The sequence below is a fragment of the Stigmatopora argus genome, chromosome 7, assembly GCF_051989625.1.
Source record: "Stigmatopora argus isolate UIUO_Sarg chromosome 7, RoL_Sarg_1.0, whole genome shotgun sequence".
Taxonomy (NCBI): Eukaryota; Metazoa; Chordata; class Actinopteri; order Syngnathiformes; family Syngnathidae; genus Stigmatopora; species Stigmatopora argus.
In genome coordinates, this window is record NC_135393.1 from 14,062,337 (window position 1) to 14,089,306 (window position 26,970).

A 26,970-nucleotide genomic window follows, 5' to 3' on the forward strand; every position below is an offset into this window, starting at 1 on the left:
TCCGTTTTTAGATGCTGTTCAATGCTAATGTAGCACAGACACAGTCAAACACACACACACACACACGCACACAAACACTGCAGAAACTTAACGAGTTTGCCCATGCACTGACATACAATTCTGGAAAATAGTCCCACTCAGCATCAAGCTATGACCACTCACTCAGTTGTCACTTCTGACACCTCCCCGAAAAAATAAAATAAAACAAACATACAAACAAACAAGCACCTTAAATAAAATAATTTAGAGAACCATATGTATGCATAACTGCCATTTTGAAAAGAAGCCCACCATGGATGCTCCTCTCAACATATCAAAATAATCCATCCAAGCAAAGGAGAAATTGAAGAAGATGGAGATCAACCCGTAGCCCGCTTAGTTGCTTGGCCCTGCTCCTAAAATTCTGGTCTCCGGTTTCCATGCGGACTCCTGAAGGGGCGCATCCAGGCGGAGAGCAGGCCGGGCATCGGCGCTCATGCAGCCGGCCGCGGAGCGCGAAGGCGGCGGTGGAGGAGGAGGAAAAGGCGGCGGGGTGCTGATGGACGCGGAGGTGCTGCTGGGGGCTTTGCGGGGAGACGCGTCAGCCTTGCCGCATCCAGGAGCTCCTCGGTCGGTCACTGCGCGACGGCACGTCCCGGTGAAAGGCTTTCGCATAAATTTCTCTTCAGCTTGATGCTTTTTTGCCCCCTTTTGGAGTCTTTTTAGCCCGCTCGAGCGACACGCCAATCCGCCGTTTTTTTTCGCTCGTCTTCTCGCCGGAACTGAGAGGAGAAGAAGAGGCGAGGAGGAGGTGGAGGAGGAGGAAGATGCTTAGAAGCTGAGGATGAAAAAAAATCGACACAAGCAGAGAGGAAGAGGAGAAAGAGGTTGGCTGTTCATAAATAATAATGTCCTTTTCAACAAGTCGATGTATCTACATTGACATATGCCAGAATTTTAGCATACAAACCATAATGAAATGCAATGTAACCAAATGCGTAAAATCTATTTTTTCTCCACACAGAAATAACCACAAAAAGACGTGTATAACCCCAAAACCAACGAATTTGGGATTGTGTTAAACATACAATGATTCATTCAAGGTACTGTATGGTTATTTGAATTTGGTACAAAGGAAATATATTTACCATTCACACTGATAAAGTTTATTGATTTAGCAAATAATCATTAACGTAGAATTTTATTGCTGCAACATGAAGCTAGGGCGAATGGCAAAAAGATTCCGTAAGTTCGGAAATACTCATTCAACATCCATTGGAACATCTCTCAGGTAAATTGAAAAAAAAGATGGGTGGGTTCAGGAACACTTCAGAATTTTTAGAATACTCACTTTTTCCAGTTTTCAGAAGAATGAAAGATTCTAGTGGGCACATCATCAACTAATTTCAATGTTATTTTGTTGGGATTTAGTTTAACAAAACTGTGGGCTTTGCTAAACTGAATGGTGATTGACTGTGACACATGTTGCTTTCATGCACCCCATAGTGCATAATTACATACCATTAAAAGCTGAATACAAATGTTGAGGAAAGACTTCCCCGAACTGGAAATGAGAATGAAAATTCCTCCCCATTAATAGACCTATCGCTGATTGGCTTTTCAATTTCCATGTCTGTCTGAGTGGCAGAAATCCCAAACACATTTTTAATTCACATACTAAACAATTGTCTTTTTTAATTCGGTGCGCTTTATATATGAAACAGATTTCAAGGTAGGCCATTTATTGAAGGTGCACCTTACATAGCGGAAAATACGGTACAGTATTTGTCGATATGCCATTTTGTGCTGTTCTTTTTTCGGTTACTTTTTGCTTTTAACCGCATTAACATGGCAAACAAGAAAAAATACTGGTCATTTATTCTTATTCTCTGCTGTTCCATTACTTTTACGGAGAGTACCAAAATAGGTAAACTGATATACAGTATGTACCAAATTTTGACCCCATCCATGTTCATCTTCATATATTCCCTGCTGCCTCCTTGTGGTGCTGAATCGGACAGCTCCTGCCACATCTTGCCCCACCATTGGTCACAGTTGTAGTCACATGAGTAAGATGCACACACACAGAACGGCGTGCAGTCCAGTGCAGTGTGCATGGCGAGCTCTGCCTGGCTGCCCTGCAGCAACTCTACATTACGCTGCACTACGCTGAACACACTTTGTCTGTTCCCTGCTCTCATTGTGCTACACATGACGGCGCATGCTCATGGCTAGCGGGTGCTGCGCTTTTTGTTTTCGTCGCCTTTGTGTTGTTTGGCGTTGATGTGTCCCACTGGCCTCCACACAACTAACAGGATTATATTTTCCATCCCACTTAACAGTTGAAGATTTGTATTGCTAATCGAAGCGGTGTGCTTTTTGTTAACATCAAAGACCACTCAGAGTCCACAAAAATGTTGTCTCGTGACTTAATAATTGATCAACTTTCAAACATGAGATTAAAGAATGTTTTATAGGTTTTGATGATAATTAAAATGTAGGGTTTGACACCCCCCAAACACTCGTATAGTTTAAATATCAAAGACACGTGGGCTACTACAAAAACATCAGGAACAATATTAGTATGTTTTTCTAAATATTGCATGCATACCTTTGTGTAGACACAAATATTTTGGAATCTTCAGCAAATTAAACATTTTTAAACACCCAAAACATTGAATCACAGATTTGAAACAATTCCGTAAATGACAAACTACAGAAATGTGCTCTTGGGAAACATTAAAGAGAATTATCCATACATACATCGCGGGCCATGATAATAATAATAATAATAATCGGACATAGGCCCTGTCGTCATTATCAACAACAAAAAAAGCCTACTTGTCATCACACCCAGAAACTGCGTATGACGAAATTGGTGGTGCTTCTCCATAAGCTGCGTTTACTCGGCAAAGACCTAAATAAGTTATAGTTACGGACGGACTTGTAATTTGGCATTCTGCTGTTATGGATACAGGTCACTTACCTCTCACTGTCTTTCACTTACCTTCAGTCAGCTAGTAGGAGGCAGATCACCACCCAAACATCTTTTCATATTACCTCAGAAGGGAATGTGTTTTGTGTTACCCCAAATTTAGAGTTCTGATGGATGTGGGGACAAAAATGTCCTCAAGCCCATTTGTCCGTACTTTGTGGGACCTATAGATGATCTTTGTTTCATCACCAAAAGAAAATGATCATTGATACATGCAGCTGTATTGAATTTCCTCTGCAGCTTATCTCATCTTTCTCTTCTAGCAGACAATTGCACAAGTTTGTCTCGTTTGAGTCACAAGATTTATTGCCTCCCTAGTCAAGTATTGAGTCACTGCCTTCTAAATTGAGTCAAATCTCCGCTCGTGCCAGCCCAAACAAGTCCAATCTAATTCTGTGGTATCCTTCTTCAAGTCCACGTTGAGTTGCAAGTGATCAATTTTTCAACCCGGGTCGACACAAGTCCAAGTCTGTATGCCTTGCGTTCTGTTTTCTGTCAAATAGCGATAGAATGAGAAGCTTAGTCATCTGGAATGGATGAGAAACACCAGAAGAGGTGGCTCAGGCATCTGTTTAGGGTATCACCTGGACGTCTCCCTAGTGAGGTGTGAAATCATAAATGTAGAAATGAAAGAGAAAATGAAGCTTGCATGTGAATTTTGAAACTGCTGTGAGTTGACCTTCCACATGCATACAAGCATACAGCGTTAGCCATAGTTGTTAGCTGTGGGCTATGCAGCCCGCTACAAAGGCAAGCGCCCATCCTACACAGCATTTGAAAGCTTTTGGGTTTCAATAGCTACCCTGTCCACTTTTAGCCTGGAGAGGCAGCGTTTAAACTCCATCATCAGACATCCCACACACCCGCCTGGAATATTATATACAGTTGCACAATCACAGTGCGTTTATGTTCACTTTTTAGCAGCAATATTTTACAATAGCTTTCACTATGACATGCAGTCAAAGCGAATTTATTACACACATCAAGTATACATCAGCTATCAGTCAACCAGTTGGATTTTCATCCTGCGTCGAATCTCCTATTGATTATTTTGAATTGTTTTATGCATATGACTAAAATGGGAATGATTGTTTTGTTTTTTTATGAGTCTTTAGATATGAAGTCTGTGGTTAAGGTCAATGTAAAGTTGGAAATGAAACAACATGATAAATGTATGATAGATTTAAACACTGTGTTTTAGTCCAACGAAACATTACAACACCTTTTCATTAATCCAGTGTTTTAGAACCATAATCTGTTGGTTGCACTCAGTTGCTTCAGAGTGTTTTATTTTATTTTATGTAAACAAGAATACAGGTATGAGGTTGCTTTGCAATGGTAAACACCGATTTCTTAATGATATTTTGTATAATAATTCCAAATCGGTGTTACACAGTGCATACACTCCCCTTTATCTTCTACCTTGGTTTCCTCCTGTGGGGTTGAAAGGACATGTTTAACATTCTCCCGATGCGCCCCCGCATACTGCCACTTTTTCTTCCGTGGATGCAGAGGCTGGGAAAAGCCTTCCATCATGGCATCAGCCACTGCGTCAGACGCGTTGTTGTCTCAGGCTCTGAAGGTCAGAAGCAGGAAGATTGTTTTCATTCATAGCACACACAAAAAACATTAAGTCAATCAAGTTGTGATGGATGGATGTACTACTTGATGAAAGCTGGCTGAGGTACCGCTAATGAATGCAAATATTTAAAGCACTAATGGAAGGATGCAATCTTGGGTGCTCATGTTTGTAATTTACAGTACCAGCAAGCAGAAAAACTTTTGCATAGAGTCGTGTGTGTTTGTGAGAATGTAAAAAGTGCAGAAATAGGCACTTATGATAAATATGCTGATATGCTTATATGAATTAATTCAACCAACATTAGAGTTTTAGATATGAATCCCTCACTTTCATGAATAGCAAAGACAAAAAATGTGTGTGTTCCAGTTTAACCATACCTTAGGATTCGCATAGTTTTGAACCTTCAACACATCGGATGATGCACATTTTGAAACATCAGCGACAATGTAAAGTTTAGAGCCCTCAGGTGAACATCTTGTACATTCCTGTGCATCTTCAAGTGGACTTTTCATGGTTTAAACGTGTCTTGGATTCTATGTTGCTAGGCAACAGACCATTCTGTTGTGCACTACATTCTTTAAAGTTTTCTCCATCCATCGTTCATCCTCACCTTGGTCTTTTCCTGATGAGTCTGCTGTCATGACCCAGGGTCACAGAGCTAATGAGCAAGCCGGCGTGCATTTTAATGAACAGATAAGCGGCAGCGTCGCAAAGACAACAGAAGTGCTAGGCTAATTGTAGTCTTCACAAAGATGGTCTGGCAGACCTTCGACACGGCAGGTCTCGGTTTATCTCTAAGATGTCTACAGGGGGCACGAGTGAGATCCCTGAGGTGCTACACCAAAGTAATGGAGGCACCCTTTGACATCACCGACTCATGTAGAAGAAAATTGCTCTTGAATGGCTGTGCACTGGCGTAACCTGACTGAGATGCTGTGGCAAGACCTCAAAATGACTAGTTTACAAGAGACATCCCAGGAATTTTATTATTTGCTACAGTGTTTCAGAGAGGAATGGTTGGAAATTCATCCACATGGAGTGAACATTTGATCTGAAATTTCAGGAAATATTTTCTTGAGGCTACTGCTGTCAAAAGGTGCAAGATCATTTAATAAATGCAAGGGTTGACTCTGTTTGTGTTGAGAATATTCACTCGTTTAGGTCAACAGACGTGAAAACATACGGTTTACATTTCAACAGACTTTTGGTTTAAAGGATTAGGATAAAAAAAAACCAACAACAACCAGATGTATGATCATTTGTTGTCCACTTCAATGACTAAAGCCAATTTTGACAATGTAGAAAAAACAGAGAAAATCAAATCCAATGTGCAACTGATAGGCAGCATTTTACATGTGTGAACACAACAGAGCTGATGAATTGTAGCCCAATGTAATGTGATTCCCAGTTATTTACTTAATGAACAAGCAAACCGTTCACACATTGTTTTCCGAAGGAGATTAAAGGATGAATTTGGCTCCAAATGAGACAAAATGCAACAAGTTCCCCAGCGATCCTCCAACGCTTCAGGATGAAACAACACTGCGGTGCGCCACATTTTGGAAACAGTGGAGAAGAGAGCGAAGGGGGTTGGTGGGGGTCTGCAGTCAGCGTCAATGTCCTCTGCCACGCGGTGTGCACTTAAAGGGCCGACGGCGCAAGCTGATTAGAATGCAGAGGAGGACGACTCTGCTGCAAATTGAAAACATATTGATTCTCCTCATGCTCGGAGGAGGAAGAGGAGATGGAAGGCATGATGGACAGGCAGAGAGGGAGAAGAGAATCAAATCTGCTGATAAAACACTAAAGAGTTGATGTTAATACTCACACTTTCAGTGGGTGGAGGGCCTTGTCACTATAGCAACGTGGTCAGGGTACTATACGTGTTTATATGTGTGTGTTGTGTCATGTCCAGCTGTGGTGGCGAAAGGCCACAGGATGCCTACGAGTGAGGACGTACAGATGTGCTGACTGCACAGTTTCCATGGGAACAGGCTCCCCTCCACCCCTTCCTTCTCCTTCTCTTACCACTGCCGGCATCAATGAAAAAAAGCAGCAGCTAATATGGTTTCCTGCTTCTTTTGTGTATCTGTGTACTCTCAGCAACCGTTTGTGTTTATACGTGTGTGTATGTGTGTTAATAACACACTCATTCTGCTTAAGCCAAAATAGTCAACAAGAGATGACGTGAGAGGGAGGTAAAAAGGATGTTATTAAACAGAGTGGTTGAACACTCACACACACGCATACCTACAAAAATTTATGGCACGCGCGCGCGTGTGTGTGTGTGTGTGTGTGTGTGTGTGTGTGTGTGTGTGTGTGTGTGTGTGTGTTGGGGGGTCTCTCAGGAGCTGATGAGCGTCCAATTCCCCCCAATTCCATCAGACAAGTGACAAGACGGCGTCACCCAGTGGTCATTACTGTTATTAGATATTTGTCTTCCTTAAATGAACAATCAGGTTGTTGTTTTTCTTCATATTTTTTTATATAGAAATGTTTGACCTGACAGAAAAGAAGCAGTACTTAATTTTATTTTTGATTGCCATTTCATAGTCAAAACACTCAAAATAGTCTGAAAAATGGAAGTGTCGTCAACGTTAACTTTTTGTCGCAACACAAACAAACGTCTTCATTGCAGAACCCTCATTTATGAAGTTTTGAATCATGTTGAGTAAAAAATATTCATATTTTAAAACAGAAATAATATTATAAATTTTAAAACAACTAACGCCGTGGTTATTTCTCAGTTTTGTAATCAGCAGTCAGCGTTCGACGACAGTTGCCACACTTTGCGGCAGTGTAGACGCCTACCAGGCGTTTGTTGACAACTGGTGAGATGAATTTATGTTACGCACTACTAAAACAAAACAATATACTTTATATTAATATTCCCGGTGCCATTTATTTGCATACTACTGTACTACCCTTCATCAACCCCCTTTTTAATTGCCTTTCTCGGCGATCGCCGACTGCCCAACGCGCACATGTCTGGTGCATGTGTTTGTCTCAAATGCAACCGTTGATGATTTAATAGTAAAATGTTGCAATTGTGTCTGAGGTGGGCATGATGCACTATAAATTTGACATAGATAAATGTACAGAATACTTAGAGCAGGCATAGTTCTTTTCATGTGTCATTGCGTTTAATTCTCAATTTGTGCATTCAATTCAACCATGACGTCAGGTCAAGTGTGTTCCCACTTGAGCTGATATATGACAAAGTAGATCCTATTCTACTGGGCTTCCTGATATAAAGTTTAAATTAACACCCAGTCACCCGAGACGTTAGTGCATGGGATGTGGCAAAATATAATATCTTTTCACAGACACTGCATGTTGTATTTCTGTTTATGGACTAAATCTAGTACTACTGCAGAATCAATATTTTTATTTATGAATATAAGTTAACATTCCATATGTTGTATTAATTAAGTGTTATTTCCACTTCAAGTGTATTTGTGGCATGCCCAGTGCATTTCTCCGGATCGAGGGTGGATCCTGCCGTAGTTGGCTTTTGGTTAGTATTAACCTTTTAAACTGAGATGACCGAATAAAAGATTTTTCATTCAAAACAATTTTGTGGAGTGATTTAAAAAAAACACTCTTTAATTCTTGTGTGTGGCCTTTGTTTTCTCCCTATTTTCGAACTCATAATTTATAAATCATGTGACCTTTTTTCCTCCTCTTCCTGATTAGACGGTTCTGCTGAGCACGTTTATGTTCCAGCTTTTGAGAAGTGTCGGACTGAGGGCGTTCTCCATGGCCTCTGAGACTTACAAATCTGGCACGCACTCTACCGCCTTCATCACCTGCCCCAATGATACGGTAGCCAAAGACTTGGCCAGGTAAGAATTGTTTGCTTTTTATGTTGTGGATGTTTATTTGTATTATCCTATTGTGTATTTTAATGGTTCCCAATTGACACTAGATGTCTAAATACATTTTGACTGGAAGGGCTAGCAGCACTTATGCATACATATACAATATACATAAATACCACGTACCTACTCAAGCACGCACATTTTAAGTTAACGATGCTCATTTGCAATATTGTTTTGTGTTTGTTTACTAGAGGCATTGTGCAGCAAAAGCTGGCCGCGTGCGTCAACATTGTACCTTCCATCATGTCCGTGTAAGTGTTTCTCACTCACCAAATACTGCTCACTTGCTTAGAACTACTCTTGTTGGATGACTGCATCACCCACTTTTTAAATTCAGACAAATATATATGTTTGACAGACATAATTTTATTCAATAGTAAGGGTACCTATTAAAAGGGCATGGATTTGATGAAAAAACATCACTAACATTTTTAGGGTACCTCTTGCACACTGTTCTAGTTGGACTTGACCCATTTTGACATGGCCAGAATAAAAATACTGTATTTTCATGACTATAAGGTGCACCGCATTATAAGGCGCACTCTCAATAAATGACACATTTACAAAATAATCCATATATAAAGCACACTGGATTATAAGGCGCACTGTCTATTTTGGAGAAAATTTAAGACTTTTCAGTGCGCCTTATAGTCGTAAAAATACGGTACTCTAAAATAACTTTTTTTTCCATCCTGAAAATACACGCCATCTCAAAAATGTTTTATAAGTCAGTATTTTTAAATGTGGAACAGGGTGTACAATTTTAAATATCAATTTACACTGATTGTTATCATGATGTGCCTGCTGTCAATCTATGATGATGTCAATCTTTTCAGGTATGAATGGCAGGGGAGCATTCAGGAGGACAATGAGGTTCTGCTGGTAAGTTTTGCTTTTAAACCAGAAGACATTTAAAAAATATGGTGTAAGACATGTTAACATGTCATTTAGATGATAAAGACCAGAAGTTCTAAGGTTCCTGCTCTTACCGATTACGTTCGGTAGGTCCTCGATTCATATCTTATCTATTTCTATATTTGCAAATGGCCTCAGTGTTAAATAACACTTTTCTTCATGACTCCTCCAGGAAGAACCACCCGTATGAGGTGGCTGAAGTTATCAGCCTGCCCATCGACCAGGGCAACCCGCCTTACCTCAAGTGGATTTCAGATGTTGTGCCTGAATGAAGATGCATTATTTATGGGTTGGTGTTTTTTTCCCTAGTGCTAATTACTTAGACGACAACATTAACAAAAATATTTTGAGCTTGACTTGAATCAACGAGTGAGGAGTTCACATTTTGGTCATCAGGTGGCATCTTTGTTCCTGTATTCTATTGCATTCATGTCATTAAACAACTGACACACTGTCACACTTTAAACATTTTAACTTTAAATGGCAGTATTTAGTTTCCCTAAAAAGATCAAATTAAAACATCAAAACATTTGACCAACATTCTATCCAATTTAAAGTGGTACAGAAAATGAAAGAATGAATAAATGAAGAGCATTAATGTTAAAACAATCTCACCATGAGCCCTCTCTTTGTGGTGGGCATGACCTCATTGCCATAAAACTGAGTTAAGTCATTCTTTCCTATTCATATTAAACCTAAAAACACAATTTTCACCTATTAATAAACATTACATAATTGTGACAGCATATTTCCTGACTAGAACAATATTTACAGACACTTCATCCACATTTTGGTCCACTTTTGACACCACGAAACAATTGTAAAGTGAAGTTGAAGTTAAAAACACAACAGTCACAAGCAACTAATTTCCAGTGCCGCCTTCCCTTCTTGTGACTTGACTTCCTTCCACCCTCCTATGTTCTCCTCATCTTCCACGTCGGGAGTCTTCTCCTCCCCAGAACCTTCTGGACATGCTATCGCACAACTTAAAACCTTTTGCGGGTTCGCTTCCTGGCACTCTACCCTTTCCTCCCGGCTCCTGACCCTCATTATTACCATGCCTCCCCACTGCTCGGTGGGCCGCCGCCCGTTGATGTCAGCTTTCTCGTGGCTTTGTACCCGACGCGAGGCCCGACACAGGGCCTTGCGGAACCCCCTTTTGAAGTTGTCGGACAGGAAGGCGTAGAGAATAGGGTTTGCACAGCTGTTGGCATAGGAGAGCGCCACCACAAAGAAATACAGGCCACGCAAGTCTCCTGGCAAAACCACTATGAGGTTGATGATGTTGAGGGCATAAAAGGGGAGCCAGCACAGTACAAAAACAGCAACCACAATCACCACCATGCGGGTCACCTTGCGCTCAGAACGGTGCCGGCGTGTGGATGTTGTCTGAGCACGTTTGCCGACGCTGCGGACCTGATGACACAATGTTAAAGTATTGGGGTTCAATCAGAGTTTCAGCACAGAGGTACTAATCCATTTTATTTTTGCTATTTAATGGCACAAGCCTGACAAATATTCCTTCTTCAGCCTTATGTGTCTCTTACCTTCATGACAATGAGCAGGTAGCACATGCAGATGACCATCAGAGGACAGCAGAATCCCACTGCGAATGTGTACACAATGAACGCCGTCTTCCACATCTCAGCCGGTTCTGGCCACATTATGCCGCAGTCACCTTCCCCTCGCCTCACGTCTGCAAACACCACCACTGGGAGCACCACCACGAAGGAACCGGACCATACAGCAGTGCTCACCACCTTGGCCACTGAAGGACGCCGCCACCGCCCCGCTCGGACCGGCTGTGCCACGGCCAGGTAGCGGTCCACAGACATAACGGCCAGGCAGAAGATGCTGGTGAACTGGTTGATGGCGTCCACCGTCATCACCACCCGGCAGAGAAGCGAGCCGAAGGGCCAGGACAAGAGAACGTTCTGGGCCGCCAGGAAGGGGAGACCCAGCATGAAGAGTTCGTCGGCCACGGCCAGGTTGAGGATGTAGATGTTGGTGGCTGATGCCCCCCGGGTGTGGTTGACCACCACATGGATCACCAGAGTGTTGCCCGCCAGGCCCACGGCACACACGACACCATAGATGAGCGGGATGAAGACCCCAGCCAGCCCCGAGAGAGGTCCCCCTGAACCCAATGATGCCTCTGAATCTTGCGTCTCATTGTAGTTGTCGGTGATATTGGAAAGAGTGGATGAAGGGAATTTCCAGCCGGATGAAGAGATGGCATCCTGGGTCACGGAAATAAGCTCCATGGCTATGTCATTGAGGAACCTGGGCCAGCATCTGGAGAACCTGTAAGGTAAAGTTTTAAACTCGGACTAAGTTGGAGTTTTTCAGACGGAGTTAGCTTGTCACTATCATTGATTTAACCAGTTGGCACCTCCCCCCTATGTGTCTCATGTCTGTGGATTTAAGTCCGTCCAAGCGTTTGGTTATTCTTTGAATTTTCAGTTAGTCCTGCTTTTGTTTGAATCTTGTTTTTTTTCTTCATTAATGAAACCTTTTAAGTTTGGGTTAGAAAGAAGAATTTTGTGTTTTGAAGAAGGTTATTTTGAAGGAGTAGGTTTCAAATAAGGGTTGTTTGTCCATGTGAATAGACATGTTTTAATTTATGTAGGTGAATAGATGGAGTGATGCGACAGTTACTGGATAAATAATAAGAAGCAAATTATCATAGCGCGTTAGAACTATCACAACAACGGCCACCTAATCGCTGTTGTAGTGCATAGAGGCACACCCATATCTCCCTCGCTCTAATGGCAGATAATTGGTCGCAGCTTGACTTGGTACAAAATGAACCAACGTATGGAATAAAAACAGCCTGTTTAAACCTTGACGCCCGCGCATGTGAAGGACCCCTGAGGCTTTTTGTTTTAGTAGTATTTTTATTGAAGCTATGATCACATAATGGTGTGAAGGACAGAAAATAGATTACCTTATGTAAATGGATCAATAAACAAAAAACATTTCTGTTTGTTCTCAAACCAGTTGAGTAGATTGTTTCATACCTGTCAACCTCTGCCGATAACTGCCCTTATAAATGATTATGATTACCCTTACAAACCCCAAAAAAACCTTAGTTAGTTTTGTAATCACACAATATTTTTTTTTCTATTTAGTTTTTATTTTATATTTATTTCAGTTAATTTTAGTTTTTGCTAATGATAATAACCCTTGGTCTTGTGGTTTAATAATGATTATACAAATGGCTATTCTTTGTTTGTGTATGTGAATGAATACTCAGCCATTGGACACATCCCTTGCAGTGTTAATTAGTAATTTAGATGATAACCAAAAACATGATCATAAAATGATGCAATCCAATTAACCAATAATGGTGTAACCAAGTTCCACATTGCATATTGAGTCATTTCTTGCAAAGGCCATGCCAATTTACTATAAAATGCATAGTCCAATTAAGCCACACCGTATAGCTGATAGTGTATGTCTTGCCACAGGACAATTTCTTTTGTCTTAAAAGTTCCTCTGACACAATAATAAAGGGTCAAGACAAAAATCCCGGTGGAGAGATAAGCGAGGGAAAGCGCGGCCAGGCGCGTAACCACTCCATTTGAGCAGCTGTCAGAGGCTTTTGTTGGCTACCGATGACTTTCTGACATTTACTCCTTGTTCCACTGCGACGCTTTTCAGTAGGCTAACCTAGGCCTATGGATTCAGACTGTCGATGCTAAATATATCCGAGCACTAATTAACACAGGGCCGAATTGACAGAACGGCATAGTCAATTGACAATGTGGTGACAAGCAACAGGAGGACAATGTGACGCACGATCGGTCGTCAACTAGCATTTGCAATCAACCATTTAATGGCTTGACGTATACTACAATAAATTACGCTTACTGCTGTGTGCCTCTGAGAATTGACAGATTGACGCAGATTGCATGTGAGAAGATAAACAAGTGTTTTACTTGTACGTGTCTTAAATCGTTAAGAGAAGAATTGGATTTGTATCTTTATAATAGATTGATGAATTATAGATTATGCTTAGTGTTGTTGTTAGTGTATGTGAATGGTTTTGTGGTTGCATAAGTGATTGGACAGACAATACTCAATGGACAAACACGCTTACATTATTTTTGTATAGGTGAATGAACAGATGTTTCCAGTTAGTGCGTGTGAATGGAGAAACACATTCTTGAACTCAGAAAATGGAAAAATGGTATTTGTTTACAGTGCATCTGGTTTTTAATGTGAAGAAAATATGCATGTAGAAGGACAGATGTTAATATGTAAATGTCAAGAATGTTAGACTATTCCATTGGGTATAAATGCTTACATGAAAAGACAGACAAATGTATGACAAGCAGTAAATGAATTAGAAGCCACTTTATTAAGCACGTCATGCAAAGGAAAAGTCAGACCTTTCCAAAGCTGCTTGATTGGTATTCTTTAGTTGGCAACACCTGGCCGAAAATGCCTTAAAATAATCACATTGAAAGACTTGACGCACACATTAAGCAGTGTAACAGTCAGGTTAAATCTGTCGATGGGAGGTAGTATGATGAGCGTCCTACTAATCAGTCAATCAGCTAATCATTTGCCCAGCCTTTGCTCATCTGCTCCTGAAACTGATAGTGACAACATTCATTCAAACACACTCTATTTAGATACTAAATTCATCCAAAAAAAGTATATTTTTTTATAATAAGGAAAAAAAAAACAGAATTAAAACTAAATGCTGCATAGGTAATTGATGATTTTGCTATAGCTACTCCATCTTTTTATTTATTTAACTAAGCAATATGTCTGATTGAATTTAAATGAATAAATAGAAAATAACTCTTACCTCGGATCCCAACCATCAAGAAACACGACTCAAAGGGGGGAAGCGTGAGATTGAGAGTGAAGATATTGAGAGCCCCTGCAAACATAAACCTCACACCGGTGGTGCCGCCCACCTTTTGCGCACACACACAATCACACACATAATTGCGATGCTACTGTAATAGCGTATCGACCAAGCCGTGCCTGATACCATGATTTCCAGCACTGGCTCATAATCAATAGTTGCAGAAAAATCATTTGGGAAAGAGATCAACAACAATTTCGGACCTTAATCGTCACAATCTTACCTGTACATATACTTCTATCTAAATATGTGTGCATGTGATATATATATCCATCTTCTGGACTGCTTATCTTCTGGTTGCCAGCCAATCACAGGGTACAAATGGACAAACAGCCATATATAGTGACAATCACACCTATAGGGATTTTAGAGTGTTCAATCAGCCTACATGCATGTTTTTGGAATGTGGTAGGAAGCCGGAATACCATGAGAAAACCTACACAGGCACGGGGCGAGCATGCAAAGGTCGGAACTCTCTATATCAGAACTGTGAGGCGGATAGATAGCAGCATTACAGTGCAGACAATTAAATAAATATCTCACAGGAGTTGAGTACTTGCATCATAGACACTTGTGTTTTTGACAATTGCATTTCACGTCTCAGTCAATCTTTCAAATGTATAAATCATTTGGTGCCAGTGATGGCAACGGATGTCACATATATTTAAACTGCGAGGGCTGGAGTGATCATGTTTTAGTGCCATTGACACCAGATTAATTGGGAGAGGCTGGCAGTGAATGATTGCTGTTAGCTCTCCAAGTCAAAATGGATGAGACAGCGATGGCTGTCAACGGCAGCTAATGATTTAATCAGTCCTTATAGAATGCTAATGCATGCTAATAGTTGCGATTAATCAGCAAGTTACTTGTGCTTGTGGCAGGGATGCTTTGAGATAAATGAGAAATGGCATATTGTCCATTCCTCTCATTTCCCTTGAGATGACAAATCATAAGAATGATGAATAATCTTCCACTTGAATAACTGTGTGCTTGATTTTCATTTGTATTTTATTTTAATCACAACAAATAACATTTGTATATATGAAGGAGCATTAGCAATAAGGTTTGACACAACTCTGTGTCCACATTATGTATTGACATTTAAATCCTTTGCATGAGTTCAAGAATTCCAACGGAGAACTTTGATAATCTGGTAAGGGAAAAAGGAGGAAGTCATCAGATTGATCTGATTGATTCTGTTAATGAAACACATTTCCTTTGTCTGTTGTAGCAGTAGGAAATAAAACATTTCTACATAAATAACAAAACAAACAAAAAATGATTGTTGCCTATCTATAAAGTAATGAAGGGTTTCTTGCCCCATTATGTTTTAAGTCGTTAAAAAACATCTAATACTAATGAAATTGTTTTCTGGACCGATAGTAAAATACCTATTTTCACGACTACAAGGCGCACTTAAGTCTTACATTTTCTCCAAAATAGACAGGGTGCCTTATAACCCAGTGTGCTTTATATATGGAAAAAAAAAAAAATGTGTCATTCATTGAGGGTGCGCCTTATAGTCGTGAAAATACGGTAATAGTCCTGTCTTGCCTTTTTATGAAAATGGTAATCCTTTTTTGGCCAGTATGAAAAATCTAACTTGCATTTGATGGTTACCTTTCATCAGATGAGTGTGCAGGGCCTCTTCTTGACTTTGGTTGGCGGTGGGCAAAGAACTGCTCTGATGGCTTCATCAAAAACAGTCTTCAGACCCCGCTGCGTCAGCGCAGAGCATTCTAGGTATTTGATAGCATCTGGAACACACATTCATTTGCATAAAACTGGTCAAAAAATTTGAAAATGAATTCAGAGTAACTTGAGTTTCAAGCACATTTGAGTGTTTAAAATTTGAGTTTGAAGGAAGGGTTAGATAGATTTAAAGATTTCAAAATACATTGAGGTTTTTAACTCCCTATCTTTAGGATAGAGTAAACATGTACGCAGTAGATGATTAATTGCCATTGAGGACCTACCTATCTCCTTGGCTAGTGCCAGACCTTGTGGGTATGTGATGGGAGTCAGTTTCTTATCCTTGAGCTTGTCCACTGTGTCCTTCTCGTCCCTCAGATCCAACTTGGTTCCAACCAGGATGATGGGTGTGGATGGGCAGTGGTGGCGTACCTCAGGGTACCACTGACAAACAGGTTCACAGATCTTCAGTTACGTGGCGCTTTTATTGGTGAGATATTTATACCTCATTTATCGGTGGTGAGCTCTCCTAGTATGTATATATCAAGGGTGTCAGACTCGGGTTGATTCGCGGGCCGCTTAACGTCAACTTGATTCCACATGGGCCGGACCATTTTAGATATAATATTTAGATTTTTTTATTTAAATGGATTAAAAGAACTGGATTAAAAGCCCTGAATATTCCGTTTTTTTATAGATCTAAAAAAATATATTTTAGGTTTTTTTTAAAATATTTTTAGATTTTACAAAATGATTTTTGAACTAAAAACAAAGAAAAAATTGATGAAAAAATTACAATTATTGATTTAAAAGGGGGAATGTATTATACATCTATACTCTTCATTTTAATTTGATCCTAAAACAGAAAGTCGGCACTCATGATTTACTTTCCCGGGCCACACAAAATGATGCGGCGGGCCAGATTTGGCCCCCGGGCCGCCACTTTGACACATGTGGTATATGTATTGTTCTGTAGAAGGTGAGCCTCACCTTAGCTCTGACGTTCTCATGCGAGGCAGGACTCACCAGGGAGAAACAAATCAGAAACACGTCCTGCACATGCACATCATCACACAACCAAAAAATTATGAGGCTTTGTTTGTGCATGTTTGATTGTGAGCATCTATGTATACCGTCTGCGGGTAGGACAGCGGTCTCAGTCTGTCGTAATCTTCTTGTCCCGCCGTGTCCCAGAGGCCCAAGTTGACCGGCTTGCTGTCCACCATCACATTGGCCGAGTAGTTGTCAAAGCTTCAGGGCCAGCATAGAAAGATTTTTTGGCTGGGTGTTATGCACATTATATACTATATGACGTGAAAACTTTAGCATATTCAAACACTGATTTTGTACATTTCTGTTTTTGGAGTTGTCCTTTAAATCTGAAGCGATTGGAGTTGCGTGTCAGTTTTTACAACCTGGTTGATACGGAAGGGTATGTTTTTTGTGCGTGGGTGCCTTTTTGTACTCACACAGTGGGGATGTATTCCCCTGGGAAGGCGTTGGTTGTGTAACTGATCAGTAGACATGTTTTCCCCACCGCCCTGGGACAGACACACACAAACACACGCACCCTTATGTGACATTGAAAAAAAGTTGTGTGAGTGTAGAGAGGAAGTGAAGACTGTGAAAACAGGAAGCGGTCTGATTGATGCGCTGTCGTCACGGCTGCTACACAAGCTCATAGCTCGTCTTTTACTTTTTATGTGAACAGCAACCATCTTCTCTAAATGAGGTCTGCCTTATAATGACCACCAAGAAAGTATAGGACAACCACAGTGCTTATTAGGGAAATACATTATTCTTTTCATGAGGATCAATTAAATCAATCCAAATGTTGATCATGTAAAATAAAGTGAGAAGTCATTATTTTACACAGAAGAGACAAAAACCAGGGAGCGTTTCTACAATATGCATTTATGGGGATTTTGGGTATCCATTTTAAGACATTGGTCTTCACCGAAGAGGATCTAACACACTTTTTCCACACGACACTAGTACGAATGCTCATTCTTACGAAAATGGCAGTTTGAAGGGAAAAGGAAGTTGCTCAAATTGTTCTAGCACAGTCTCAACAAACGGTGTACAATTGCTTTTAAATGATAGAATACCGGAAAATTAGTCTTATTTGACCAATAACCTTTCTAATCTTTTTCATCAGAATCTAGAGGTCAAGCTCAGCGATTCTAGAGCAAATCATCTTTAACACTTATAACCTCACACACCCAATTACGACACAAATTTCGAGAAATAGATACATAACCATCTTATAGTATCCAAAGTACTACAATATTCATAATAAACATTGAAAAGAAATTCAAATCATACCCGTCTCCCACCACCACACACTTGATGGCCTGCATGTTGCTCGGATTAACACCCAACGTGCACACAAGCGCAAAGACGATCTACTCTGTAAGACTACAGGAAGTTGTAACACACACACACGCACATATTCATACTTCTTTTCAATATGTGTGCGTTGTGGTGAAGTGTTGCAGTGGCTTGTGCTCAACTTCCTCATTAGAGTGAAATCTCACTCTCCTAAATGGCCTTTCTTGTATCTTTAAAAAAAACTCGTTATGTCTGTCTATTTGTATGTTTGCCTGTCTATCCGTCCTTATACAAATACTGACACGCAGGTAATATGGAGAATGTATGAGAATAGATATGTATTCGTAAATAAAACAACAATCATTCACATCACATTTTTTATAAGATGAAAAACGATGCAAACAGAACTGTTGCATTTTAATGTAGTAACAAGATTGGCATTTAAACTTCACATATTCAAATTGCTTTCCATTACTATTCACACACCTAAAATATGGGTACTTAGCTGGTTAGTTTCTTGGTTAACTAATGGATACATTTTGAAGAATTTAGTGCCATAATAATAAGGCCCTCATTTGTCTCCCTTATATCCTCGACTACCCTCCACCGAATATTTAAACAAAACCAGAACAAAACAAAAGATAAACCTAGATTTCCAATCTGTAGCTTGGCTTTACAGCCAAAAGGTGGCATTGCAGTTCTTATTTGGTCCTAAATCAATGAATTTCCCTAATGATGTCATATTTTCCTCATAAGGATGTTAGTTTTTTCTCTCAATATATGTTCCACGCCACTTTAGCACATCCTTTCAAAATAAACTTGTTTAAACTTAACGAAGGGTAGTTCATCTTGTACTTTCTGATTTTATTGCATGATTTGGCGGTTATGTTTGAACACTTGAAGTGATGTCATGTGATGACACCGCCAACTTTCATCACATCCATCTGACAAAAATGAGGAGACAAGCGGATTCTGTTATGAACATGCATTACGGTGCGGCCCCCCCGGTGGCGCAAGTGGTTAGCGTGTTGGCCTCACAGGGCTCTGGGTTCCTGGGTTCAAATCCAGGTCGGTCCACCTGTGTGGAGTTTGCATATTCTCCCCAGGCCTGCGTGGGTTTCCTCCGGGTACTCCGGTTTCCTCCCATATTCCAAAAACATGGATGGTAGGCTGATTGGACACTCTAAATTGCCCCTAGGTATGGGTGTGAGTGCGCACCGATTCAGGGTGTCCCCCACCTCTGGCCCGAAGTCAGCTGGGATAGGCTCCGGCACCCCCACGACCCTAATGAGGATAAAGCGGTTCAGAAAATGAGATGAGAGAGAAAGACATGCATTACAGTAGCTTCAAAGAAGAGGGACACTGAACAAGCTTCTGTCCAACATGGAAAATTTATCTCACAGCTCCAAGCATCAGAGGCACTCCTGGAATAATTTTGTCCCCGAGGTGGGACAACCCCCTCGGCCCCTAGCAGACTGGAAAATCTTATCTCCTCTTTGCTAGGCACTTTGAGATGGAAAAGCCAATTTTTTTTGTTCTCTCATCTTGCTACTGGTGAGATTTTGCCCTGTGAATCCCGTATTCCTGAATCGGAATGAATTTTACTGGATGTGGTTGCAAAAGTGTTCACACAGTATTTCAAGAACGGATATGGCCATTTAAAAAAATGATAATCACATCTAATATTGTTAAAGAGTTACTTCTACCGTTAACCCCAATAAGGTGAAGCTGTTCTATTACAATATTTGGATATTTTTGGAAGAATACTCAAGAATTTGTCTTAACATTGAGGTTTTTTTTTTGAGTAGCCATTCAAATTTTTGGTCCCTTGCTGAAAACAACAGAAATATTTAACAGGCATGTATTGACTTTTTTAAATGCAGTCTACTATATTTACTTTGTTCAGAGAGAAGAGGAAGTTGCAGCTGGAACATGATGACTTTAAAAAAAAAGAGTGAAATAGGACAAACGTCACCAATGTGCCAGTTAGACATGTTTTGCTCAGGTTTTAATTTGAAAGGGTGATTTCCTCATAAGATGAAGGCTTGGAGGTGTCGATGTTCATGCGATTTAAAGGAGAACGCATCACTCATTCAGGTGTTGCTCACAGTGTGTAGACTTCATGCTGATGCGGCATCCAGACACGTTTATGTGGTCATTTTATTTTGATATACTTATTGCGCTTTCATTTTGGTGGAACTCATGACTGAAAGCCAAATGGGTAAGAAGAGTTTTACTTTTCTTCATTTTTTTGCTTAATTTAACAATAATTTACGTTTAAAAAAATAATTCTAGTTTTGCTTGTTTTTGAAAAAATGTACATTTATTAATAGTTTATTATTTATTGTATTTATATGGTAATGCTGATTATTTATGTATACAGAGAATTTTTTGTTGTTGCCAACTGTTGTTAAAATAATAGATTTTGTTGTTGATATTTTTAAATCGTCATGTGAAAATAAAAGTTTTAATAGTAGATTTGATTAAAAAAAACAGTTGTTTAAAAAGTAAGAATAGTTAGTCCTAAATCTTTAGTGATTTTATTTCTTATAAAAAGGTGAGTTGGGTAACAGAAGCAAAAATACAACATTCAAATACATTTCATAGAATTTTATTTGCCAAAATGAGCATACACAGATTTAAAAAAAAAAAAAAAAAAGCTAAAATGAGAAAACACAGATTAAAAAAATTGTATTAGCCATCATTTTATCACAAGAATAATAACATGGTATAATGAGATTTTTTAATAAGAGCTGTGTAAGAGACACCTTATAAAATTCTACAATATATATGTGCTGTTCTTTTCAAAATTTTAGAGACTACGGCACAGTAAGAAAGAAATGTGGTGTCATTTCCTTCATATAGTCACCATTTAAATGCCAGTTCTTCTTTCACTTAATGTCAGCAGCATCTTTGATGACTTTTCATATGCGTGCATGTTGCAAAAGCAGAGCACCGGAAGGGCGTGCGGCTCATGTTGTTGTTCACAAGATACAAACAGCTTCTAAGAGGAAGTGCAGCGATGATTCCATGATCACATACTCAGACAAAATATTATTTGATTTTATACAAAGCAGTCAGAGTCCAATAAGAATGGAAGTCCCTCATACAGAAGGTTGAACATAGGCAAGAATTATAAATAGAAACTCATCATCTTCCACAATCATAATCAAAAATAGCAATAACACATTGTTTCTTGTTTTAGTTCTGTTAGACTTCACAGTGGCTGAAAGGTTAGAGCTAGAGAATATCAAGATGTACAAGAAGGGACTTCTGGATGATATCCAGGTACGTCATCACCAATTTCTTCACCACACAACAAATCAATGCAAAAATTCATTTCATGGAGGATGTTGATTGATGTTTACAGAAACTGAAGAAAGAAATCGACAGTGTAATGGCAGAGATACTCACCTTTGAGTCCTCTGAGACTGAGGAAAGGTATGTAATACTCTGCCAATCATAAGATGATCTACAAATATTGGTTCCATAGCATGAATAGATATCTGGTCCATATCCCCCTTTTTTTGTATTAGAGACCAGTTTAGTGATATTCTTTTGTATCACAAATGCTAGGTGCATAAACAAATAAAACTCCATCGAGTTTTTGCAGGAAGACTCATAAATCTGGATTAATTTAAGACACAATGTCTGCCATTTGTATTCAAAGAAAGGATTTTAGAGCAATTTTGTTGCTATTGATTGTGTTCTATTGCTACCAATGTTGAACTTAATTATAATAATAATAATATATAATAATCGGACATAGGCCATGTCGTCATTACCACAACACAAAAGCTCTCCAGTTCGGTGTCGTTCGTTATCTTACAGTCGCCAGGAACGCCATCATCAAATTCGCTGACGACACCACTGTGGTCGGACTCATCTCAGGAGGGGATGAGTCGGCTTACAGGGATGAGGTCAACAATTTGTCTTCGTGGTGCTCGGTGAACAATCTCACACTGAACACCACGAAAACTAAAGAAATAATCCTGGACTTTCGCAAACACGGCACAGATCTGGCCCCACTCCTCATAAATGGAGTATGTGTAGACAGGGTCCAGTCCTTTAAATTCCTGGGGGTCCACGTCACGGACAAGCTCTCATGGTCTACAAACACCACGGCAGTGGTGAAGAAGGCTCAGACACGACTCCATTTCCTCAGGGTGCTCAGGAAGAACAACTTGGGCTCCAATCTTCTGAGAACCTTCTATAGAACCACTGTAGAGAGCATCCTGGCGTACGGCATCACAGTGTGGTACGCTGGAAGCACGGCGGCAGACAAAAAGGCCATGCAGAAAGTGATTAACACTGCCCAGAGGATTGTCGGCTGCTCTCTGCCCTCACTTGAAGACATTGCCAGCATTACACCAAAAGCCATGTCTAAATTTGTAACCTTTCATTTTTCCATCATCGCATGTAAGTAGGCCACATTAAGCAAGATTAAATGACTCTTGTATTGCTTTTTTTTCAGCAGAAACATGGGAAGAAAAAAGTTCTTCAATGGGAAGAAGAAGTTCAACATGGACCCCAAGAAGGTGGGCATAAAAATATTTATTATGGTGGAACAAGCAATTTTCTGAAACAGGATTGCATTCTTTCGCCTCCATCTCGGCAGAGCGAGGACTTCCTGTTTGTCATAGGGCCCCCGTGTTTGTGGTTTCCTCCGTATCTGCGAGTAAACATATAAGAGCAATGCTACTGAAAACATTGACTTAAGTACATTTTTATAGATTTGGAAAATCTGTTTTGTCCCTTTTTTCCCCCAATTACAGTGTTAAAGAAATTTTAAGCGCACTTTTTTTTTACATGTGAAAGCGGAACATATGTGATTTTAGGGAATCGGAATTTCAGAAGTTGGTTCCCGTTCACATTTTAGAAGAAGATGAGATCATAGTCAAAGAAAATAACCTCAAAGATCATTGCCATGGCCTGACAATTTATAAAAAACAACATATAATGTAAGATTAGTATATTTAAAAATGATGAATTGATATTTAATGCAGGTTTACAACAAATGTATGAATTAGTTGCATTTTTATTGCGGCCAAATGTGTAATCTAGATCTGACATGGACTTACTAATTGGGTTTGTCATTTCACCTCCCCCCATACACATTAGGTAGCAGTTTTGTATGTGTGTATGTTTCAAGCAATTTGGTAGGATACATAAAAAACTATTTTCAAAAAGACAGCCATTTTGAGGGTGGATTTCAAGATGCTTTTAGAAATAATTCACTAACATAATGATATATGTCCATTTGCCACTAAATTTGACTCATCAATACTTGTGTTTTTGGTTCAGGGTATCAATTATCTGGTGGAGAACAAGCTTTTAGAGATGAGTCCCAGATGTATCGCTGAGTTTCTCTACAAGGAAGAAGGCCTCAACAAGACGGCCATTGGGGAGTTTCTGGGAGATAGGTGAGTAACCACAATTTGGACAATCCATGTGGGCCAAAAATGCAAAATAAGTTCTCGTGTAACCCCCAAAATTTGGTTCAAGTAAGAGTAAAAACTGAACAAAAACCTATTAAAAAGCAATACGAACCAAAAAAATGTATGCCACTTTGCATTGAAGTACAATAAACGTTCTAAGATCATTTCAGTCGATTCCAAAATTCCTTCAAAGATTTATGATAGAGATATTTTCTGATCGATTCTGGAGAAATTGCAATGTGAGAAAGAAGAGTAAAATATTCCATTGTCATTTTTCATTTTCATCAGAGATGACATCCACTTACAAACCTTGAAGGCCTTTGTGGAACTGCACGAGTTCTCTGACCTCAATTTGGTTCAAGCGCTCAGGTTCGTCACATACTTTGAAGTATTGGAATTAATATTGTAATATGTCATTGAGGAAACTTAAACAGGAATAATTCCCCCCAAAAAATGCATAATAACGTGAGACTGTGACATCACATCACACGGACTTACCAAAGCATCTTTTGACATGACAGACAGTTCTTGTGGAGTTTCCGTTTGCCTGGCGAAGCCCAGAAGATCGATCGTATGATGGAATCCTTTGCCGTGAGATACTGCAACTGCAATGCTAACGTCTTCCAATCCACAGGTAGGCTCACATTTAAAGTGTGTGCGCACATATTTTTAATTTAGCGGATTAAATTAGACCTTATCAGATGTTCTCCAAAAGGAAGTGAATCTCCCCCCCTTGTTTAACCAGGTGAATACTAGCTGAAAACAAATAAACACTAAAAATAATTCACCATGTGTTCAGTTTATGAGGCCACATACCTTTTATTCATGAAACGATTTCCTTTGGGACTTTCACTTCTGCTGGTCTGGCTTTGCTTCCTATTGTGGCTGCACGTGAGTTCCACGTGATGTGATTTGCCATCTGTGTCTGCCACAGACACGTGCTACATATTATCGTTCGCCATCATTATGCTGAACACCAGCCTGCACAATCCCAACGTGAAAGACAAGACCACGCTTGATCGATTCGTGTCCATGAACAGAGGCATCAACAACGGCCTTGACCTCCCTGGAGAGCTGCTTTCGGTAAACATGGTCGTCAAGCATTGATCTCAAGTTCTGTGAGGCGGATGTACTAACACTCTTCCACCCTGCCTCCATGATTAACAATATTTTATTATTTTGGGGTGATTTTGTAGTATTATTTTCATGACATATTGCATCTTCCTTATCTTTTCTTTAAATATGTTATTATTAATTCCTAAATTTTCCTCACTTGTTGCTTATTAGATTTTGAAATCAATTATCTCTACAGAGTTTCAGTTTGAAATTAAATTATTGTTATGTTTGTCATAGAAACTGTACGAAAGTATCCGCAACGAGCCATTCAAAATCCCCGAAGATGACGGCAATGACCTCACACATACGTTTTTCAACCCCGACAGAGAAGGATGGCTCCTCAAACTCGGTAAAAAAAAAGTCAAAAATCATGGAAAATGTAAATATTCAAAATGAAATTGTTATTTGTGATAACTTTTTCTCATATTTTCATTTGAAGGCGGTCGGGTGAAGACGTGGAAGAGACGATGGTTCATCCTTACTGACAACTGTCTCTACTACTTCGAATTCACTACTGTAAGTCTTCTCCACAAGCCAGTTTGCACACTAATTACTAATTAAAACAGTCTCATGACAGGCCTAAATGCCAAAAATGCACCGGAGGCCAAAAATGTATTGAAGTTAGCGCCATGCTCCATACACCCTGTAGAAATGAAAATTAATGTTTAGAATCTTGAAGAAAAAATCCCCCTCCGCAAAATAGCTGTTCAAATGTAAAAAAAAGTGCGAGTGCGAGTTACGGGACATTTTTCGGCTTTAAACTCCAAAAAGTTTTCATTTTTCAAGAATTAATATTCATAATAAATATATAAATGCTCTCAGGAAGCTAGTTTTTCTATATATTTGGATAGGAAATGCTCTACACTACGTTAGAAGATTGTGCCAAAGAAGGAAATGGAAACTTCATATATTATAAGTAAAATGCAATTTTTCAGAAGCGGAAAATAATCTTTTCAAATGTGAAAGCAGAAATAATTGAGATAATGCAGTTGCATAGAGAAGGTGACAGAACCTCTCCTAACTAGGATATGCTTGAGTTCATAATTAACCAATTAGGCACACACGTGCTAGGAGGGTTAACAGGTCAATCAGAAGAGCTTGGAATGGTGGCAGGCATGTGCTCACTCCCACTCGTTAATGTAGAACACACCCACAGAGCCAGGTTCAAGAAGAGTGTGAATATTTCTTCTATCCAATGAGACTGCTTCTAATAGTTGTTTGGTTTTCCTGGCAGGACAAGGAGCCCAGAGGCATCATTCCTCTGGAAAACCTTTGTGTCAAAGACCTCCCTTTGCCTCGGAAACCTGTGAGTGTTCATCACATAACAAGATAATTGCTAAAGTCTGGATATTTTATTGTTTAGGACGTTTATTTAGTTTGTTTTAAAATGGTTTGATTTGTATTCCATTTTGTAGTACTGTCTGGAACTGTACAACCCCAACAGCCGGGGTCAGAAGATCAAAGCATGTAAGACGGAGGCGGACGGTCGCGTGGTGGAGGGCAAACATCAGTCGTACACCATCTGTGCAGCAAGTGCCCTCGAGAGAGATGCATGGATCAATGCAATCAGGTAGCCAAGAATCCCTCTTGATTCATATGCTAGTCTATTTAACAAATTGCATTTCTGTTATTGATTATCAGCTGTATATACCATATTTTCCGAACTGTAAGTCACACATTTTTGTCATAGTTTGGCCAGGCTGGTGACTACCGTATTATGCTGTTTAATTTATACCCTCCCCCAGTTTAATATACCCGGGTATATTAAACGGCAGGGGTATATTAACTGGCGCACAAACGGGAGGCTCAAAAATGCAAAAATCATTTAATATACCCGGGTATATTAAACAGCATAATACAGTAATACTCCACTTGTATCCTTTTTTTCTCACTCTTTGAACACCAAAAACCTGTTGTTTTTAGGCTACAGTTATTCAAAACACTGTAAATGTTACTTTAAAAGTTGCCTATTTAGCCTGTTTCCATTTTACTATGTTTAAAATATGCTTGTTATTGGTTTCTAATCAAATAAAAAAAAAATGCCCTCCCTAAAATGCGACTTATACTCCAGTGCATATTTACTTTTTTCCTCTTCATCATGCTTTATTTGGTTGGTGCGACGTACCATTCGGAAAAATACACATTTTAGTGTTGACAGC

The 26,970-nt window shown here is 39.6% G+C and overlaps 4 protein-coding genes across 11 annotated transcripts in view; 2 read left to right on the forward strand and 2 right to left on the reverse strand.

Moving 5' to 3' along the window:
- On the forward strand, positions 1-9,818 carry LOC144077320 (protein CutA homolog). 2 transcript variants are annotated; one of them, XM_077604963.1, is made up of 8 exons: positions 1-866; positions 1,004-1,082; positions 8,008-8,073; positions 8,253-8,401; positions 8,629-8,688; positions 9,274-9,319; positions 9,389-9,438; positions 9,525-9,818. In XM_077604963.1, exons 3-8 carry the CDS (start codon positions 8,020-8,022, stop codon positions 9,622-9,624), a joined length of 459 nt encoding a protein of 152 aa, XP_077461089.1. In that variant the 5' UTR covers positions 1-866; positions 1,004-1,082; positions 8,008-8,019; the 3' UTR covers positions 9,625-9,818. The 2 variants fall into 2 exon arrangements, with proteins under 2 accessions (XP_077461089.1, XP_077461088.1); XM_077604962.1 differs by lacking the exons at positions 1-866; positions 1,004-1,082 and adding an exon at positions 7,300-7,387.
- sstr3b (somatostatin receptor 3b) lies at positions 9,155-14,307 on the reverse strand. The gene is made up of 3 exons (XM_077604947.1): positions 14,172-14,307; positions 10,900-11,656; positions 9,155-10,768 (listed from the first exon to the last, which is right to left on the reverse strand). The coding sequence occupies exons 2-3, from the start codon at positions 11,614-11,616 to the stop codon at positions 10,205-10,207; spliced, it is 1,281 nt and encodes a 426-aa protein (XP_077461073.1). The 5' UTR covers positions 11,617-11,656; positions 14,172-14,307; the 3' UTR covers positions 9,155-10,204.
- Positions 9,965-26,970, forward strand: part of cyth4b (cytohesin 4b) — a 23,932-nt gene continuing 6,926 nt past the window's right edge. For 3 of the 7 annotated variants that reach the window (XR_013300988.1, XM_077604949.1, XM_077604951.1), the window contains exons 1-12: positions 20,112-20,478; positions 21,463-21,545; positions 21,628-21,698; positions 22,732-22,795; positions 23,562-23,680; positions 23,984-24,064; positions 24,217-24,329; positions 24,630-24,778; positions 25,049-25,160; positions 25,251-25,327; positions 26,046-26,117; positions 26,227-26,381. Coding sequence is in view for 6 of the 7 variants with exons in the window: in XM_077604949.1 (XP_077461075.1) it covers positions 20,460-20,478; positions 21,463-21,545; positions 21,628-21,698; positions 22,732-22,795; positions 23,562-23,680; positions 23,984-24,064; positions 24,217-24,329; positions 24,630-24,778; positions 25,049-25,160; positions 25,251-25,327; positions 26,046-26,117; positions 26,227-26,381 (1,115 nt within the window). In the remaining variant the exon portion in view is untranslated. Of the gene's footprint in view, positions 11,664-15,864; positions 15,978-16,287; positions 16,417-20,111; positions 20,479-21,462; positions 21,546-21,627; positions 21,699-22,731; positions 22,796-23,561; positions 23,681-23,983; positions 24,065-24,216; positions 24,330-24,629; positions 24,779-25,048; positions 25,161-25,250; positions 25,328-26,045; positions 26,118-26,226; positions 26,382-26,970 lie in introns of those variants that run through there. The other 4 variants (XM_077604952.1, XM_077604953.1, XM_077604954.1 and 1 more) reach the window with 4 other exon arrangements.
- Positions 15,225-18,358, reverse strand: LOC144077319 (ras-related C3 botulinum toxin substrate 2). The gene is made up of 7 exons (XM_077604961.1): positions 18,252-18,358; positions 17,396-17,467; positions 17,060-17,177; positions 16,917-16,979; positions 16,211-16,370; positions 15,855-15,991; positions 15,225-15,384 (listed from the first exon to the last, which is right to left on the reverse strand). The coding sequence occupies exons 1-6, from the start codon at positions 18,284-18,286 to the stop codon at positions 15,861-15,863; spliced, it is 579 nt and encodes a 192-aa protein (XP_077461087.1). The 5' UTR covers positions 18,287-18,358; the 3' UTR covers positions 15,225-15,384; positions 15,855-15,860.

Coding starts and splice junctions, on each gene's coding strand:
- LOC144077319 (XM_077604961.1), bottom strand. CDS start 18,286: ATGCAGGCCATCAAGTGTGTGGTGGTGGGAGACGG. Junction 16,980..17,059: donor CGCTGTCCTACCCGCAGACG/GTATACATAGAT, acceptor GTGCATGTGCAG/GACGTGTTTCTGATTTGTTT. Junction 15,992..16,210: donor GGCACTAGCCAAGGAGATAG/GTAGGTCCTCAA, acceptor TGTGTGTTCCAG/ATGCTATCAAATACCTAGAA.
- LOC144077320 (XM_077604963.1), top strand. CDS start 8,020: ATGCCCAGTGCATTTCTCCGGATCGAGGGTGGATCCTGCCGTAGTTGG. Junction 8,689..9,273: donor GTACCTTCCATCATGTCCGT/GTAAGTGTTTCT, acceptor CAATCTTTTCAG/GTATGAATGGCAGGGGAGCA. Junction 9,320..9,388: donor AGGACAATGAGGTTCTGCTG/GTAAGTTTTGCT, acceptor CATGTCATTTAG/ATGATAAAGACCAGAAGTTC.
- sstr3b (XM_077604947.1), bottom strand. CDS start 11,616: ATGGAGCTTATTTCCGTGACCCAGGATGCCATCTCTTCATCCGGCTGG. Junction 10,769..10,899: donor ACCTGCTCATTGTCATGAAG/GTAAGAGACACA, acceptor TTGTGTCATCAG/GTCCGCAGCGTCGGCAAACG.